This window comes from Scardinius erythrophthalmus, assembly GCF_964197995.2.
Source record: "Scardinius erythrophthalmus genome assembly, chromosome: 16".
NCBI lineage: Eukaryota > Metazoa > Chordata > Actinopteri > Cypriniformes > Leuciscidae > Scardinius > Scardinius erythrophthalmus.
This window is the reverse complement of record NC_138236.1, coordinates 8,630,000-8,645,925: the sequence shown is the minus strand read 5'-3', so window position 1 is coordinate 8,645,925 and position 15,926 is coordinate 8,630,000. Positions and strand designations below refer to the sequence as shown.

Below are 15,926 nucleotides of genomic sequence, written 5' to 3'. Positions count from 1 at the left end.
TATTGGCAAAGATTTCACGCTTCAATTCACAAGCTTACGATTTGATTAAATTATGATTCTCCATTAAATTCAATTGAATACTGAGTCATTGAAGTAAATATCAGGTACAGTACATGACAAATGTTATTAAAAAAATATTTTAAAATTATTATCTCTCAAAATTATCTGATTTGTACAGGCTACCTACATTTAAATTACACAAAATGTAATATAAGTTTTTATAATAATAACTTTAATGACAATTATGTTTCTACTTGTTTTTTTGAAATATAAACATTTAAATGGTGGCTGTCATAAAAACATGACAGATTTATTCAAACATACATTAAATATTGAAGAGCAGGTTAAGAATAAAATTAGGGCTGCACGATTTGGGGAAAATGTCATATTGCGATAACTGAGGTCAATATTGCGATTACGATTGCGATATGCGATATAATAAACAAATGGTTTCATGAGTCAACTTGCTTGGTTCTCAAGGAAAATAAATGCACACACAGATTAGTGATAATCAGCCTAAAGAAAAAAGTTCTTTAGTCAAGAGCAGTGAGTGTTTTTCTCTGTTCGCTTGGTTCTTTGATTAACTTTAGCGACAGATTTTTTTTTTTTTTGATTGCATTTTAACAAGAACAAAACATAATTTACATACAAGAGTACATATAACCATACATGTCAGGGGTAAAGAAAAACAATAAAAAAAAGCAAAAAAAAACAAACAAAAAAAATAGAATAACTTTAGCGACAGATGTAATTAGTGGCTACTGTGTACTATCCCTTTAAGACCAGCCGCTTTCAGAGATGCGGATCTCACACGCGCCTCATTCTTTCACGAGTCATCACAACTCTTCATGTTCATCATAAGACTACTCTTATGTTATGAAGTAGGGGTGTAACGATATTCATACCGAACCGAAAAACCGCGATACAACAGCCACGGTTCGAACCGCGATACTCTCATGTCGAACCGAACGCGCCCCGCCCCCTGCTGCCCCGGCCCAACTCTCACATCACTTTGTCACAAAAATATTTTTTTCTTCCTTGACATTTGATTAAATAGTTATTAATGAGTACACTTTTAACAACTAATAAGAGCTGTAGTTTTACTAAATATTATTATAATATTATTTACTAAATAAAGTGTATGTCAAGTGATTTGGGTGATCGATCACGCTCGGGAGTTTACATACGCACTTCAGGATGGCAACTCCGCGGCATATTGAGATTGAAGACCCTCCGGTCACAACCACTGACTGATACAACAGCAACAGCAGCAGCAGTGCTTATCACGACACTTGAGAATGATCACCGACACCTGTCATCATCCAATATGATGACATATCACAGCTTTTTTTAATCATCGTTTTGAGACAAATCATTGTTTGTTTTGCGAACATAATCCTCTGCCGTCTCGTCGCTTCCGCTTCAAGCCGGACTCGTCTCGCCGCTCTCGCGCTAACGGTAATTCCTTTTCACTGTCCACGTTTTGATTTCGGCAAATCAATTTTGGCGAATGCAAACAATGTGATTATTGTTCAACATTCCAGCCACGCAAGAAAACATGTGATCTACCTGAGCGAATAATATGTTCACAAAACATTTCTGATTTTTATTAATGTTTAAAACTGTTTTGTTTTTTTGCCCCAGGATTCTTTGAAGAATGTATAAAGATCTTAAGAGATTTATTTGAAATAGAAAGCTTGTGTAACACTATAAATGTACTGTCACTTTTGATTAATGTAAAGCATCCTTGCTGAATAAAAGTAGTCAATTACTTTCTTTAATTTCTTTCCCAAAAAAAAAATCTTACTAACCTCAAACTTTTGAACTGTAGGCCTATGTATAATGTTAAAAAAGCTTTCTATTTCAGATAAATGCTGTTATTTTGAATGGTGGTTTGTTTGTAATGTGACATTTTGTTTGTATGACATTACAATTATTTTTGGAATTAAATTGTAACCTACATAAATAGGTTAAGCAATACAAATGTGTTTGTCTGATAACCTTTTAAACATACTTAACTGTCTGCAGACACTGAAATGATGTACATTGTGCGATACAGTACAAATATTTTGAGGGTCCCTTGTTTTCCTATAAAGAACCATGATTGTCCTGCATTTGACTTTTCTGAAGTTGGCAACCCTACTCAGGTGTGCAGTTTATTTCTGACTAGTCAGTGGAGGCATTTATTTCATTTTAGTTAACTCAGGTGTGCTAACTGCTCTAAAGAAAACGTGAAGCCACTGTATAAAGTTAAGTTAATAAAGTTAAAGTTAATAAGTTAAATTATTTTTGTTGTTGTTTTTATTAAGTTAAAAGCTAATCTAGTGTTATTATTGCTGGTTCCCTGCCATGAACTCTGCCCCCACAGCAAACAGAACCGAACCGAACCGAACCGTGGCTCCAAAACCGTGATATGAACCGAACCATGGCATTGGTGTATCGTTACACCCCTATTATGAAGACACTCGACAAAAAGACATTTTGGCATAATTGTGTGTGTTATTGTTCGTTCAAGTTCGAAAGAGAACTGTATTCTGTCATGCTGTTTTGTGCGCACGCATATTAGTGCGAGTCTTTCTGTGTGTGTGTGGAGGACATTCACAGGCAGCTCGTTCTTTTATGTATTATCGCGCATGAATGGTTTAAAAGCATTTGCATTAATAAGTGCGTTAACAGCGCTAATTTGTTTATTTAATATAAAATCGCATTTTGCGTCATATAATCGCGTAGGCTTGACATCGCGATTGCGATACGATTAATCGTGCAGCACTAAATAAAATACAATGAATGTGTATACAGTGCATATAATATTAGCAAAATGCTACTCTCTAGAGTTCATTATCTAGCTGACTAACGAGTGTATGGCTATTAAATGACTTTTCTGAGGTAAATGTAACATTTCGTGACATTGTTTACAAGCGGTTTTATTGACGTCTTTCACAAGCTGAAACACTCACTGAACGTTAATTCAACATGATGTGGAGAGCGCAGTTCATGGTTGCATAGCAACGACAGACGCCACGGGAGCGCAAGCCTTTGGAAATGAGGAGAAGGCGGCACATCCGCGCTATGTTAGATGCGATATGTAAACGGCCCTTAAGATCTACGGGCGATGTGCGTGCATTTTAATGAAAATATCGAGCACTTGCTATTAGAGCCTGACCGATAAAGGATTTTTAAGGCCGATACCGATACAAATATTTGGTGATTTAAAAATCCAATATTCCGATATATCGGCCGATATATATATATATATTTTTAAAAAATCCAGAAACGTGTAACAAAACATGAAAAGTTCTGATAAATATAATATATAAAAATACAAACTTAAGATATGAAAACAACCTTTGAAAAAAATAAAATAAATATCAACTATTATTATTAATATTGACAGTAATAATTAAAAAAAATCAATGATGATGATATTATTATAATCATCATTTGTATTATTATTAAACAAGACAAAGGTCATTCCGTGTGTGTGTGTATTCAAGGGTTCAAAGCAAGAACTTAAGATTGTAAATGTGTACCTTGAAATGCAATGTAAGTCGCTTTTGATAAAAGCGTCTGTCAAATGTCCATTTGCATTTTGATTATTTCGAGAACCGTTCATCCAATCGACTTCACAAGGGAGTGTAGTGTCGCATTTGGTGCAATAGCCTATAGATGGACACGCGAGATGCCGCACGTTCAGAATTAATAAACTTTTAGTAAACTACAGAACAGCGCGAGCGGGAAGCGGCGCACCTCACGCCGGCAGGGCTTATGCTCCGAGAACGGACACTGCAGTGATATAAAACGCACACGTTTGTTAAATTAAGCAATACTTTTAAGGTAGTCTAATATTTTTCTGACTAACAAATTACTGACACAGTAAAGGGTAGATATAAATAAAGAGAAACGAAATTTAAATAAAGAAAAACGAAATTTAAAAAAAGGAAAACGAAATATAAATAAAGAAAAAACGAAATTTAAATAAAGAAAAACGAAATTTAAATAAAGAAAAAACGAAATTTAAATAAAGAAAAACGAAATTTAAATAAAGAAAAAACGAAATTTAAATAAAGAAAAACGAAATTTAAATAAAGAAAAACGAAATTAAGTTAAATTAAAAACTAGATTAATTTAGATTGATAATAAGGGTAAAAAGGCTAATACATTTTGTTTCTACTATTATTATATTTTCCACAATGTCAAAGCAACGCAGCTTAACCCAAAACACAAGCTCAGGCATGCACTTCGGTCCATACAAACTCCGCTGTTCTGCGCTCTAGCCAGAGAACAGTCCAGTTGCTGGAACACGGCGTCGGTTCTATTTCTAGCATGCACGCGTTTTCCGCGTGGCTCGAGCCGCATCTGAGACGCGTGTCTCACACAGGCAGTGTGCAAACTCCAACCTGTTAACATGGGAGCCGAAATAAAAACGGACACGCCACGCAGCTGAGACGCTCACGCCAGCAGCCAGTGTGTCGCCGGCCTTATTCAAGCGCGAATGAGAACCATTTCGCGGGGGATCCCAGGTGTGCAAAAAAAAAACCCCTGAATATTCCAATGTCAAATTTTCAAATCGAATACCAACCCACCGAACGAATATTCGGGTCCAGCCCTAGCTGCTTTTATTTTATTTTTTAAATATTCATTTATCGGCCATTATAAATGCCAATACCGATAGTTTGGAAAATGCCTAATATCGGCCGATAATATCGGCCCGCCGATATATCGGTCGGGCTCTACTTGCTATATCGAATTTTTTTTTAGATCGTTACCGACAATGGTGTACCGCCGATAAATACTGATACTGTTTTATTGCCCAGCCCTACTTGGGCATTTTATTAGACTGCATAGAAACAGTCCAAACCACCATTAATAGTTCAAAATGTGGCATGGAAGAGATATGCAACAGTAATATGGTCAACAAACCCTTTTTTATAGTCTCTTTCATAATCAACAATCTTGAATGTGTAAAGTCAAACAAAGAATTCATTCAACAATTCTGTAGCACAATTACATTTTCTCTGATAATTATATAATTAAAGGTCCCGTTCTTCGTGATCCCATGTTTCAAACTTTAGTTAGTGTGTAATGTTGTTGTTAGAGTATAAATAATATCTGTAAAATGATAAAGCTCAAAGTTCAATGCCAAGCGAGATATTTTATTTAACATAAGTCGACTACATTGAACGGCCCGTTTGGACTACATCCCTCTACTTCCTTCTTTAATGACGTCATTAAAACAGTTTTTTGACTAACCTCCGCCCACAGGAATGCTCCCTCAACTCTACCGAAATTTGTTTATGTACTTGCGCACTTCTAATAACTTACTGTGTTTACTCAGCTCTTACGTTGATTTTCTGAAGTAAAACTGACGCTTCATCTTTTGTGTGATGTACAATAAACTTTATTAAACTCATCAGTATGTTTGATCATCATTCAGACAGCAGACTTGTAGGCTATTAATAAATAATGGATACATACAAGCAGATGACAAATACGTTATAATAACCGTAATTAAACTACTAAACTATACCCGTTTCATCTCTATACAGCACTCTGACTCTGTAGGCATTATTGTCCGACTCGAAATGAATACCGTTACTGAGAGTTTCTGATATTATCATCATTCCATGAGATGAAATTGTCCTGAGAGACTGTGCGCGAGCTCATGAAGCTCCGCCCCCTGTGCCGTCCAGCAGCAGCTTATTTGCATTTAAAGGGCACACACTAAAACAGCGCGTTTTTCTGAGCCCCAAAAAATGACAATTTAAAAATGCTGTAAAAAATGATCTGTTGGGTATTTTGAGCTGAAACTTCACATACACACTCTGGGGACATCAGAGACTTATTTTACATCTTGTGAAAAGGGGCATAATACGGGACCTTTAAATAATGTTGAATGAATAGCATAATTGCAGGGAGTTGCTTTTTGTTAACTTGTGCAGCTATTAGAGCTGTCAAAAAATGAAATATCTAATTGCAAATAATTAAAAACAAATGAACAGTTTAATACATTTAGTCCCTTTTTAAGAAAAGACCAAATAATGTGTGACATGAATATACCTGCAGTGTACAGGCAGCCTCGTTCACAGGTAGTTCACTGGCTTTTTTTGAAGTCAGTACTGGAACCATGGTCTCATTTTCACAGTGGGGTTGATACTCGGCAAGCTGAAAAAAGCAAAACAAAAATAAATTAATTTAAACAGATTAAAACACAACATCAACAGAGGAGGATGTTAACATGTTAACAACTGATAACCCTCAAAGAAAAAATGTCATCATAACTAATCTCTCCTCAAAAAAATGTGAGTGCAATGTACAAAAGGATTACAGGACCAGACACTTTGACCCCTTCAGTGCTGCACATGGAAACCATAAAAAAAAATCTAGGCAAAACACATGGACTATTTTGACCAGACCAACCAGGCATAGGACGGAAGTAAAAATCATCTGAATCTTTCTCAAATTGCATAGGCTTTCAGCTACAAAAAGCACCATTAAAGCAAGCCACAGCTGTGCCTCAGTCTGACTGGAGAAAGATCGTCCGACAGCAATAATGGAGCCCAACAGATGGACTGGAGCGCATTAGGGAAGAGAATGACATTAAAATCTAGATAGCCATGAACATCAGGTTCAGCCTCACAAAGAGCATTATGAACATCCTTGCAACATCCTATCCTATTTGCTTTGCTGCATATTGATCTGGTCAACTAACCAGAATCTTTTTTTCAACACCATCTGCCACTCAAACTCACAAACAAACATACAAAGGGTGATTCAGTATCAGTAAACAACAAGCAGACAGGATAAATATAATAGATTTTCAAATATTCTGATGAAAACACGAGCAACACTTGCCTATGCAAAACTTGGTCGCTAAAGTGTTCTGGCTGGTTACTTAATTAAGTCAGCACCATCATTCCTCGTTCAATATTAGTTTAGAAGATTGGGATCAGTATGTTTGTAATTTTTATATTATATTATACTTTTAAATATTCAAATATATGCACCCTTGGTGAGCAGAAGAGACTACTTTAAAAAACAAAGACATCTTACCAACCCCAAAATTTGAACGGTAATATAAATCTATAGCATTTGTGGATTGCTTGAAAGACAACACTCTTTGACTTGTCAAGTATGAGCAATTGTAATTTTAGTAGTGGCCAGGGTCAAACTACATTCTCTGCCAGTTTGTTTTTTTCTAAGTTCAGGAAGTTTCAGCTTCCCTTTGACCAATTATTTACGCTTGCTATAACTTGTGATAGGTAGATGAACAGAAGTAAAGTTAATGAAATGTAGATATATTCTTGGGTCATTCGGAACTACCCAAGGTTAAATGTTCAAAGAGTTTATATTAGAGTGCTATGTTTTAAACAAACTAGGTTACAGTGGAAAGAACAAAACAACCCAGATGGGTGTTTACATTTTTAGGCACAACATGCAAATCGAAACAAAATCTTGCTGTGACTAGATTTCAGGACACGGCTGCAAAAGAGACCAGACAGACAATTTGCTCAGAGCCCATTCTAAACACTCTGAGAATGTCCTTTTAAGAGAGCTCCCCTCAGGAAGGATGTCCTTGTAAGTCGCGTTTGGATAAAAGCATCCGCTAAATGAATAAATGTAAATGTCATTGGCAGGTATCATTCAGAGTGATGCCCTTCTAAATGACAACAAAGAGAAGGCGACGGAGAAGATATCTTGAAAGAAATAGAAAATCAGGGCTACCTTTTACAGTCCGTATCATGTTAAGCATCAAATCCAGCATGAATCGTACAGCGACTTATACATCAGCTTAGCATCTTGAAGTGTTACACATCATTCTTCCTGCACTTTCACTCAGCAGTTCCAGCGTAAAGCTAAACGTATCTTACTGAAGATCTAGTGAGTCTGAGCCTGAGCGGATTCCCATAATCAAGAGTGGCAAGAGCTTAAACCTGGATGAACCAATCCCTTGTTCTCACCTCTCTCTGAACAGACTCTTTAAACTAATGAATAAATGCTATCTGAGCTATCCGGGTCAATTTGCAAAATGATGGTCCTAGGGATGTCATGATTCCTCGATTTAATTCAAGTACTACATTTTTAAAAGTTTTTAAAAGCAAAATACCACAAATGGTGCATTCCACAGATGAGAATCCATGAACCGCATTATTAGGCTGCATGATATATTAAAACCATTTAAAATCATAACATAGCATAGTGCTATTGTGAAATCCCAAGTTATTCAGTTAAATAAATCTATGCGCAGCGGGTTTCTGGGTGAAGTGCGGTACTCCATTTCTGCATATGCTGCAAGTTAGTGTTGCTTATAACGTTCATCTGGGAATGCAACGTGTGCCATTTCACTGGATTTGTAACATAAATCATTTATACACCTAAGCCAACACAGGAGAATACATCAATGTTTCTAAATATGCTATATTGCATGTTTTGATGTCCACATGTTCTTGTTCAAGAAATTACAGTGGCTGCAGCATCGTAAAGTGGCCAAATATTAAAGATTAAGTGGACATTTGAATTAAATGATTGTTGCCCAATATTAAACAACGATTTGATCATGCTGAATGTGTAAAAACAACAATCACCAGGCCGTTGGCACCCTCTGTAGGTATTTGTTATAATACGTAATGTACATAAGTTGACTGTTTATATTACATATTACATTGTGGATTTTAAGAGTGTTGGCCAATAAACCCATATGATTACTTGCTTTTGAAACTTTATTTGAAACTTTTTATTAAACCGATTATTCATCAAAATAACTGACCGATTACTTGATTACTTAGCCTAAATAATCCTTAGTGACAGCTCTAGATGGTACTGTACCGTGGTACATTTTTGTACCATGCAAATAACGGTATAAAATGCATAGCAGTTTGATTTATTTATTCCAAAATAAAGTTTATGCACAATGTAAATATATTTTACATGTTAAAAAAATAGGTATCAGTGTTTATTTGTCTAACCAGTCCCCAAAAAATAATGTGAAAAAAAGTTTAGGGTCGGTACGATTTTTTTTTTTTTTTTTAATAAGTCTCTTATGCTCACCGAGGCTGCATTTATTTGATTAAAAAAAAATTTAAAAACTTATATTGCGAAATATTATCCCAATTTAAAAAAACTGTTTGCTTCTTAAATATATTTTAAAGTGTAATTTATTCTTGTGATGGCACAGCTGAATTTTCAGCATCATTACTCCAGTCTTCAGTGTCACAGAAATCATTCTAAAATGTTGATTTACTGTTCAAGAAACATTTCTGTGAAACAGTTGTGTGGCTTAATATTTTTGTGGTTAATACATAAAAAGAACAACATTTATTTGACATTATTATACACCTCTGAAATATCAGTTTGTCAATTTTGATCAATTTAATGTGTCCCTTGCTGAATATAAGTATTAATTTCTTTCAAAAAATGAAAACTAGATTATTAATTAACTGATGAGCTATGGTAGAGTTCTTAAATTATATTCACGCTTGTGTTCAATATAGAGCTGGGCGATTTTTCCCTCTAAAAAAAATCTGCGATTTTTTAATAAAAAACTCGATTTACGATTCGAATCGATTTTTTTTTTTGTCTGTTACAATAGTCACTGTCAGATTACACGATTTTGACTCCTAAAAATCTTGTCACGTCGTGGACAAGAAACATGTCAGACTACACGTTGTTTTCCGACCAGTCATCGCGAGCTGTCTCACACACACTCATTCACTCGCACATACACAAGCTCACTCATATAGCCTACACACACACACACACATCCACACACTCGCACACATACACGCACTATCTCTCTCACTCTCACTCACTCACACACACACACACACACGCACACACACTCACTCACTCACTCTCGCGCGCACACACACACACACACACACAGTCACACACACTCACTCGCGAACACACACTCTCCCTCACTCACTCACTCACTCGCGCGCCGTCGTCGTCGTGGAGGACCGTTAAAAAATTAAACATGCTAGTCGTGAAGCATCGAGGGCTGCGCCGCAGGGAGCGTGCTACGGAAACTCTGAATGAAGATTTGGGAATGCAAAATGTATGTATTGTACGCTATACTGAAGAGGGGGAGGAAAAAAAATCTAAAAAATCGATTTTTTGAAAATATGAATCGATTTGACCTACCAACTCGATTTTTAAATCAAATCGATTTTTTTCCCAGCCCTAGTTCAATAATAAAAAAAGACAATTAAGAAGCATCATGCCAGGTTTGACGTCATTAAACACCATTGATTCTTGCATCTTTTGTAATTTGTAATGCAGGTGAGTTTGAAAACAAATGCAAAATAGATGGTTCTTTGCGCACAGCAAATGTGTAGTTTCAGAGGACTAGAAATACTCATGCAGTTGTTGTATATGGACTACTTTTCTGGTCCATTTTGTCCATCCACTTTCTTTGAATGGAAACAGAAGCTCAAAAAAAAAAAAACTACATTTCCTCTACATTTACATCATGTTTTAATAGTAAAACTCTAAATAAGTTACTAACAATTGTGATATCGAAAGCAAGATCAACCATTTATCTTCTCACTTAGCTGGCGACACACATCTAAAATAAATAAATAAATAAATAAATCAAGCTTTAATTGTTTGTGCATCTCCCGGGCCCCCGATCTGGGTCTCAATTACAAACTGTGCCTGGTTCTCCCTCTGACAGAATTGGGCCAAGCGCAGGTTCAAGGCCATACAGACACAGAACAAACTGCTCTCTCAGGGTTCTCCATTAGATGATCGAGACTGATCGTCTGCAGGCCGCTGAGAGGCACAAGGTCACATTCACTCTAGCAGAGCCTCCACGGAGTTGAAACTGCACCCTCTCCCATCAACCTCTCTTCACCTTTTCCAACTGTTCTAGGGTAGGAGCTTACGTATGTGGTATGAAAAGAATCTGTTAAGAAATGCTTAGTACACAAAAAGACGACGGAAAAATGCAGTTCACTAAAACACCCCAGCGCCAAGCCCCCGCCATGCCCTTAACAAACCTCCATCTGACAAGTTGAGCCTTACACAATGCTCCTAAACAAACCAGAACACAAATACGCACGAAATTGTCTTTGAATAGCCACACCTCTATTTCTTTGATTTTCACCAGTCTATGGAAATTCTTGGACATTTGATAGTCAAAATTCAAGGGGAGGGGAGACCTTTATTCCTTTGCTTTGTGTTGTTATGTTATGTTGTGTTGTAGGTCAGTCTGCATTGTTTCTCAGTGCATTTCAGTCCTTCTGTTTGTGAAAAAAGTGTTGTACACGTATCTATTAGAGTAAGAGACACAGAGAGAGAGTAAGAGAGCGAGCGAGAGAGAGAGAGAGAAAGATATAGAGATCGAGAGAGAGAGAGAGAGAGAGAGAGAGAGAGAGAGAGAGAGAGAGAGAGAGAGAGAGAGAGAGAGAGAGAGAGAGAGAACAACAACACAATTAATTTCTCTCTTACCATGTACAAAGCTGAACAGAAGTCGGGTTGGGCGATACACAGAACATTCAAAATGTTTTCAATACTATGAATAAATAATAAAAAAAAATGTACCAACATCGTGAACACCTACAGACTGTACCTTAGATATTTTCTGTGCTGTAACTTTATTGCTTATTGCTGTAACAATAACTTTAGTTATTGCATTAACTAACATCATCTAACAATGAGCAACAGCTAAATTTGTTACAGTAGTTATTCTTCTTAGGGCCCCGTTTACACGAAGGGAAGATGCAGATATTTCCCTGCGGTTTGGCCTCTCGAACCTTTTCCTTTACACGAAAACCCTGTTTTTATCACAGAAAACAATTATTTCTAAAAAACTCCGGCCAAAGTGGAGATTTCTGATAACGCCGGTTATGTGTTGCCGTGTCAAGAAACGGGGTTTTAGGTTCTCAAACGTCACATTATGCGCCAGAAAATGCTTAACGTCATGTGAGCACCCTATGTTTACAGTTCTGATTGGCTTGCATGGCTTTATCTTTCTCCCTACACTGCCGCCCATAGGTTTGGCATAGTTTTTTGAGAACGATATTGTGTGCACAATGTTATTATTGAAAACGGAGAGGGGGGAAATATTTGTTTCTCTAAATACCCGGCTATGTGTAAATATGGCCTTATTATTCCAAGATATTTTTTGAAATGTCTCAGTATTTTTCATCCGTATAATGGAACTTAGTTGTCATCAAAAAATATTTTATTATGTGTTTCAAAGATGAAAAAGTAAAAGGTTTGGAATGACATTTTGAGTGAGCTATCTTTAAGTATTGGTGGAATATTATAAGAAAAAAACATGTGATATGATATTATTGCCACAGCCCTACTAATAAGTATGAAGTTATGAACAGTGCTTATAATGCCCTATTAAGCACAACTAATAAGATGAGATGATGTCTATTCGGTGTGTTAGTGACCAAATTAAAAGGAGTAAACCTTGATTCCTTAATTACAAAGCGGATTTAGGATACAAATCCAGCATAAGAACAAATAAAAGATTATCATTTACAATGGAATAAGTCCAGGCTCAGAGATCATACAGTTCAGTGAAAAACAAAAAGCACTATTGTCATCTTTGAGAGTCTTCTCTGAGAAGAGTGTTGTTGAAACAAGAACAGAGCTTCCCACAGAGAAAGAAAATCTTTTTTTCTCCAAAACCAAGGTAAACAAGGGACCAAATATCCCAGCACTGGCTGCTCAGCGGTGGGAAAATAGAAAGATTGATTCCACTTGTGAAAATACCAAACTAAAACTTTCAGGATTGCATCACAATGTCATACTGAAACACATGCTACCAACTGCCTTACTTCCTAATTAATTTCACAAAAACTTTTGTTCTGAATTTGTTGTTGCATTTCCTTAAAATTGTGCATTTCTGAACAAGACTGGGTTAGGCCCCGATCACACCTGTGAAAATACATTCATGATTCTATATTAAAATGTCGATACAATGTAATGTATTTTCTCTGGCTCTTGTTTTAAATGATGTTGTCCCGTTATTACGCTTGTTGTAGTCATCTGTTGACGTTGTACAAGCAGAATGTGGCGGTTGGTCGGTGTGGTATTAGTCCCGCCCCTCCTCCACTGTGATTGGACAGTTGGGTAAAAAGTGACAGTGATGAGCGCTGCGTTTTACCAGGGGGGCAGTGTTTCATAAAACACTGAAGCTTCCCCGGGCGCCGCCATTGATTAGCAGACCCTCACCTGCTGTTAAGCATTCCATTGACTCCCATTCATTTTGGCCTCAATTTGACAGCGAATAACTTTACATCTGAGGCGTTTAAAGACTCCATTTGTCAATTATTTATTTCTAAAGAAACACGAAAATGTATAAAAGGCTCCATTACCTTGTATCTTACGTTATGGCCCCGTAGAAGCAGTTTTTCTAAAAATAGGCTAACGATTGCATCATAACCACTCGACTCTCTGTCGCACAGTAGAGAAATTCCCGTATGGACAGGAGGAGAAGCTCGCGGGCAATCGGGAGGACGTGGAGGCAAAATGACAAAATAATTAATCAGAATACTTAGCAAGTTTCTCCTGCTCCTAGCTCATGGACACCTCCTAATCACACTCTCCGTCTCTGCAAGATTCGGAAGGGAATGATTCAGATTTCTCTTGGCCAGCTACTAGAAGACAGACGGGTTGCTCACGTCACATCTACATCGCCAAGCTCAGTTTGAGTCTGCGCAGTACGCTCGACCATCAGGAAGTGAGTGCTTCTAATTGACTTAACTTTTCTCCGTTGAATCCAATGGGGTCGCTGTGTCCATTTCTTTTACTGTCTATGCGTTTTACCCAAAGTTGAAAATTCTTCAACTTTCGGCGACCTGTAAAAAACGCAGAGCGCTCAGCAGTTCAGCGTGAAAAAAACGCTCAGCACCTCGTTACGCTCATGGCATTTTAAAAACGCGGCGCTCCCATTGAAAACAATTGAAAAAATATGCCGGCCGCGTGAAAAAACGCTTTGGTGGACAGGACACACGGCCTGTGCGCCTCACATTTTTGCAGTTGAAAAAAAAAAACACAACTTCAAGCGGAAAAAGCGCCCGACGTCATTGCGTTTTTTTAGAGCGCTCGCGATTAGACTGACAGGACAGCTGACTCTGTGGTTGATTAGCAACATAAAAAACGCAGCGCACTGCCAGTTCTGTGTGATTGGGGCCGACTGACAGTGCTGTGTGCCTCGCGTTTTAGAACCTGAAAAACGCGCAAGGTGTGATCGGGGCCTTAAAGTGTAAGTTGCAGGTTAACCACCACAGCCAATTAATGTGTAGATTAAAGTGCTCTATATGTATATATTTAATTATTTCTGTCTTAAAATGCGTTAAAATAACATTTATTGGGGTTTCTTCAAAGGTAGCGTGTTTTTTCAGTAACTGGTGATGACGTCATAAGAGGAACTCACAACCCATACTCTGCTAGATTCCTACTGTATTATGGCTATTTGGAGAACGACTGAGGATGTGGGAAACCATCAAATTCTTTATGGACCACAGCCCTAGATTTTTTAACCGGTCAGACGTGAGAGAGGGGAGGAAATTGCCAGGACCCATGGCACTCAAAGATTTATTAATGCTTGGTGTGAGGAGAATGAGTGGAGGGTTGGCCATGTGTTGGCGAGTAAAGTTAGCTACGTTAGAGCTAGTCTAGGCTAGCCTGCTGCAAACTTAACACGGATAATATAAGGGAACAAGCCAGTCTTTTCAAAAGTTTGCCGTCATGTAGAATAGCAAGGAGGGACAACGACTGAAGACATTACTTACAATTATTTACTATTTAGCTGTAGAGATGCACACACTGCACAGGCACCGCTAGTCTCATCGACGCCTCAAACGTCATGTAATACACTTCCTCAATCCACGCTATTTCTCACGATTTAATTAGCGAGGTTTATTGTCAGAAAAGAAAAAGAGAGATCGATGTCCCCATCACTGTGTTTGTGTGGGCTATCAGCAGTGGAGAGTGTGTGCTGCCGTGAGGTGAACGCGTTTTGTTTAGTGGAACAGCTCAACCTGCGACCGGCTGATCTGACGTGCCTGAACCCGTTTGTTTTGCGAATAGCTTATTCTCATTTCAGGCAGGATCACGGTCCCTTTGAAGTCAGCACACACGAGTATGTTTACAGTTGAGTTATTTTATCCATAATTTTTTTATCAAATAAAACATACAAACAACTTTTCTGTATTTATGTAAGGCATCTATAGCTATGACTATGCTGGTAACTCTACTAGTGAGTTCCTCTTATGACGTCACGCCCCATCTAGTGGAAGGGAGCGGGAGCGGTTAAAACCACTGTTAAAAGTGCCAACTTTTCATATTATATATAGCATTTTGGTATAAAAAACAATGGTGGGCGGTTCTTATCTTTATGTTTAATAAACACATTGCATTACCTTCGTGAAAAATTTAACCTGCAATTTACACTTTAAGGCCCTTTCACACTGGACGCGATTTTGACACACGAATAATTCGCACGATGGTTTTATTTTTTGATCAGCTGTTTGTGTAATGAGTGCTTCCACACCGAACGCAAATGTGCTGCGGCGAAAAAACGACTTGTTTTTTTCGCTTCGATGACGATTTTTTTTTTTACTTTTGCGGCGACAGAAACGGCTTCAGCCAATCATATACTACAAGGACAACGATTTGAAAGACTGGCGTAACATTGCCAACCAACTCGGTTATCACGACTGTGAGTATGTTGTGTGATAGTTTTAGTCGTCGTATAGTGCTGTGCAGGCTAGCAGGCCAAACTACATTTGGGATAGAAAGCTAACACTATTATCGTCAAAGATAGAGACAGAGACCGTGTTTACTTTGAACTTGTAACAAAATGTAGTGAGACTATTTAGGGCTGCTTTTAGTATACTATACATTCTTTGTGTGATATCTACAGTTTCTAGTCGAATGATTTTAACTTACTTACTTCGTGTGTTACA

At 37.5% G+C, this 15,926-nt stretch overlaps 1 protein-coding gene across 1 annotated transcript in view; it reads right to left on the bottom strand.

Moving 5' to 3' along the window:
* Positions 1-15,926, bottom strand: part of atp2c1 (ATPase secretory pathway Ca2+ transporting 1) — a 43,192-nt gene that overhangs the window by 24,594 nt on the left and 2,672 nt on the right. Inside the window, exon 2 of the mRNA XM_081389166.1 lies at positions 6,058-6,162. Coding sequence (XP_081245292.1) covers positions 6,058-6,162 — 105 coding nt within the window. The remainder of the gene's footprint in view (positions 1-6,057; positions 6,163-15,926) is intronic.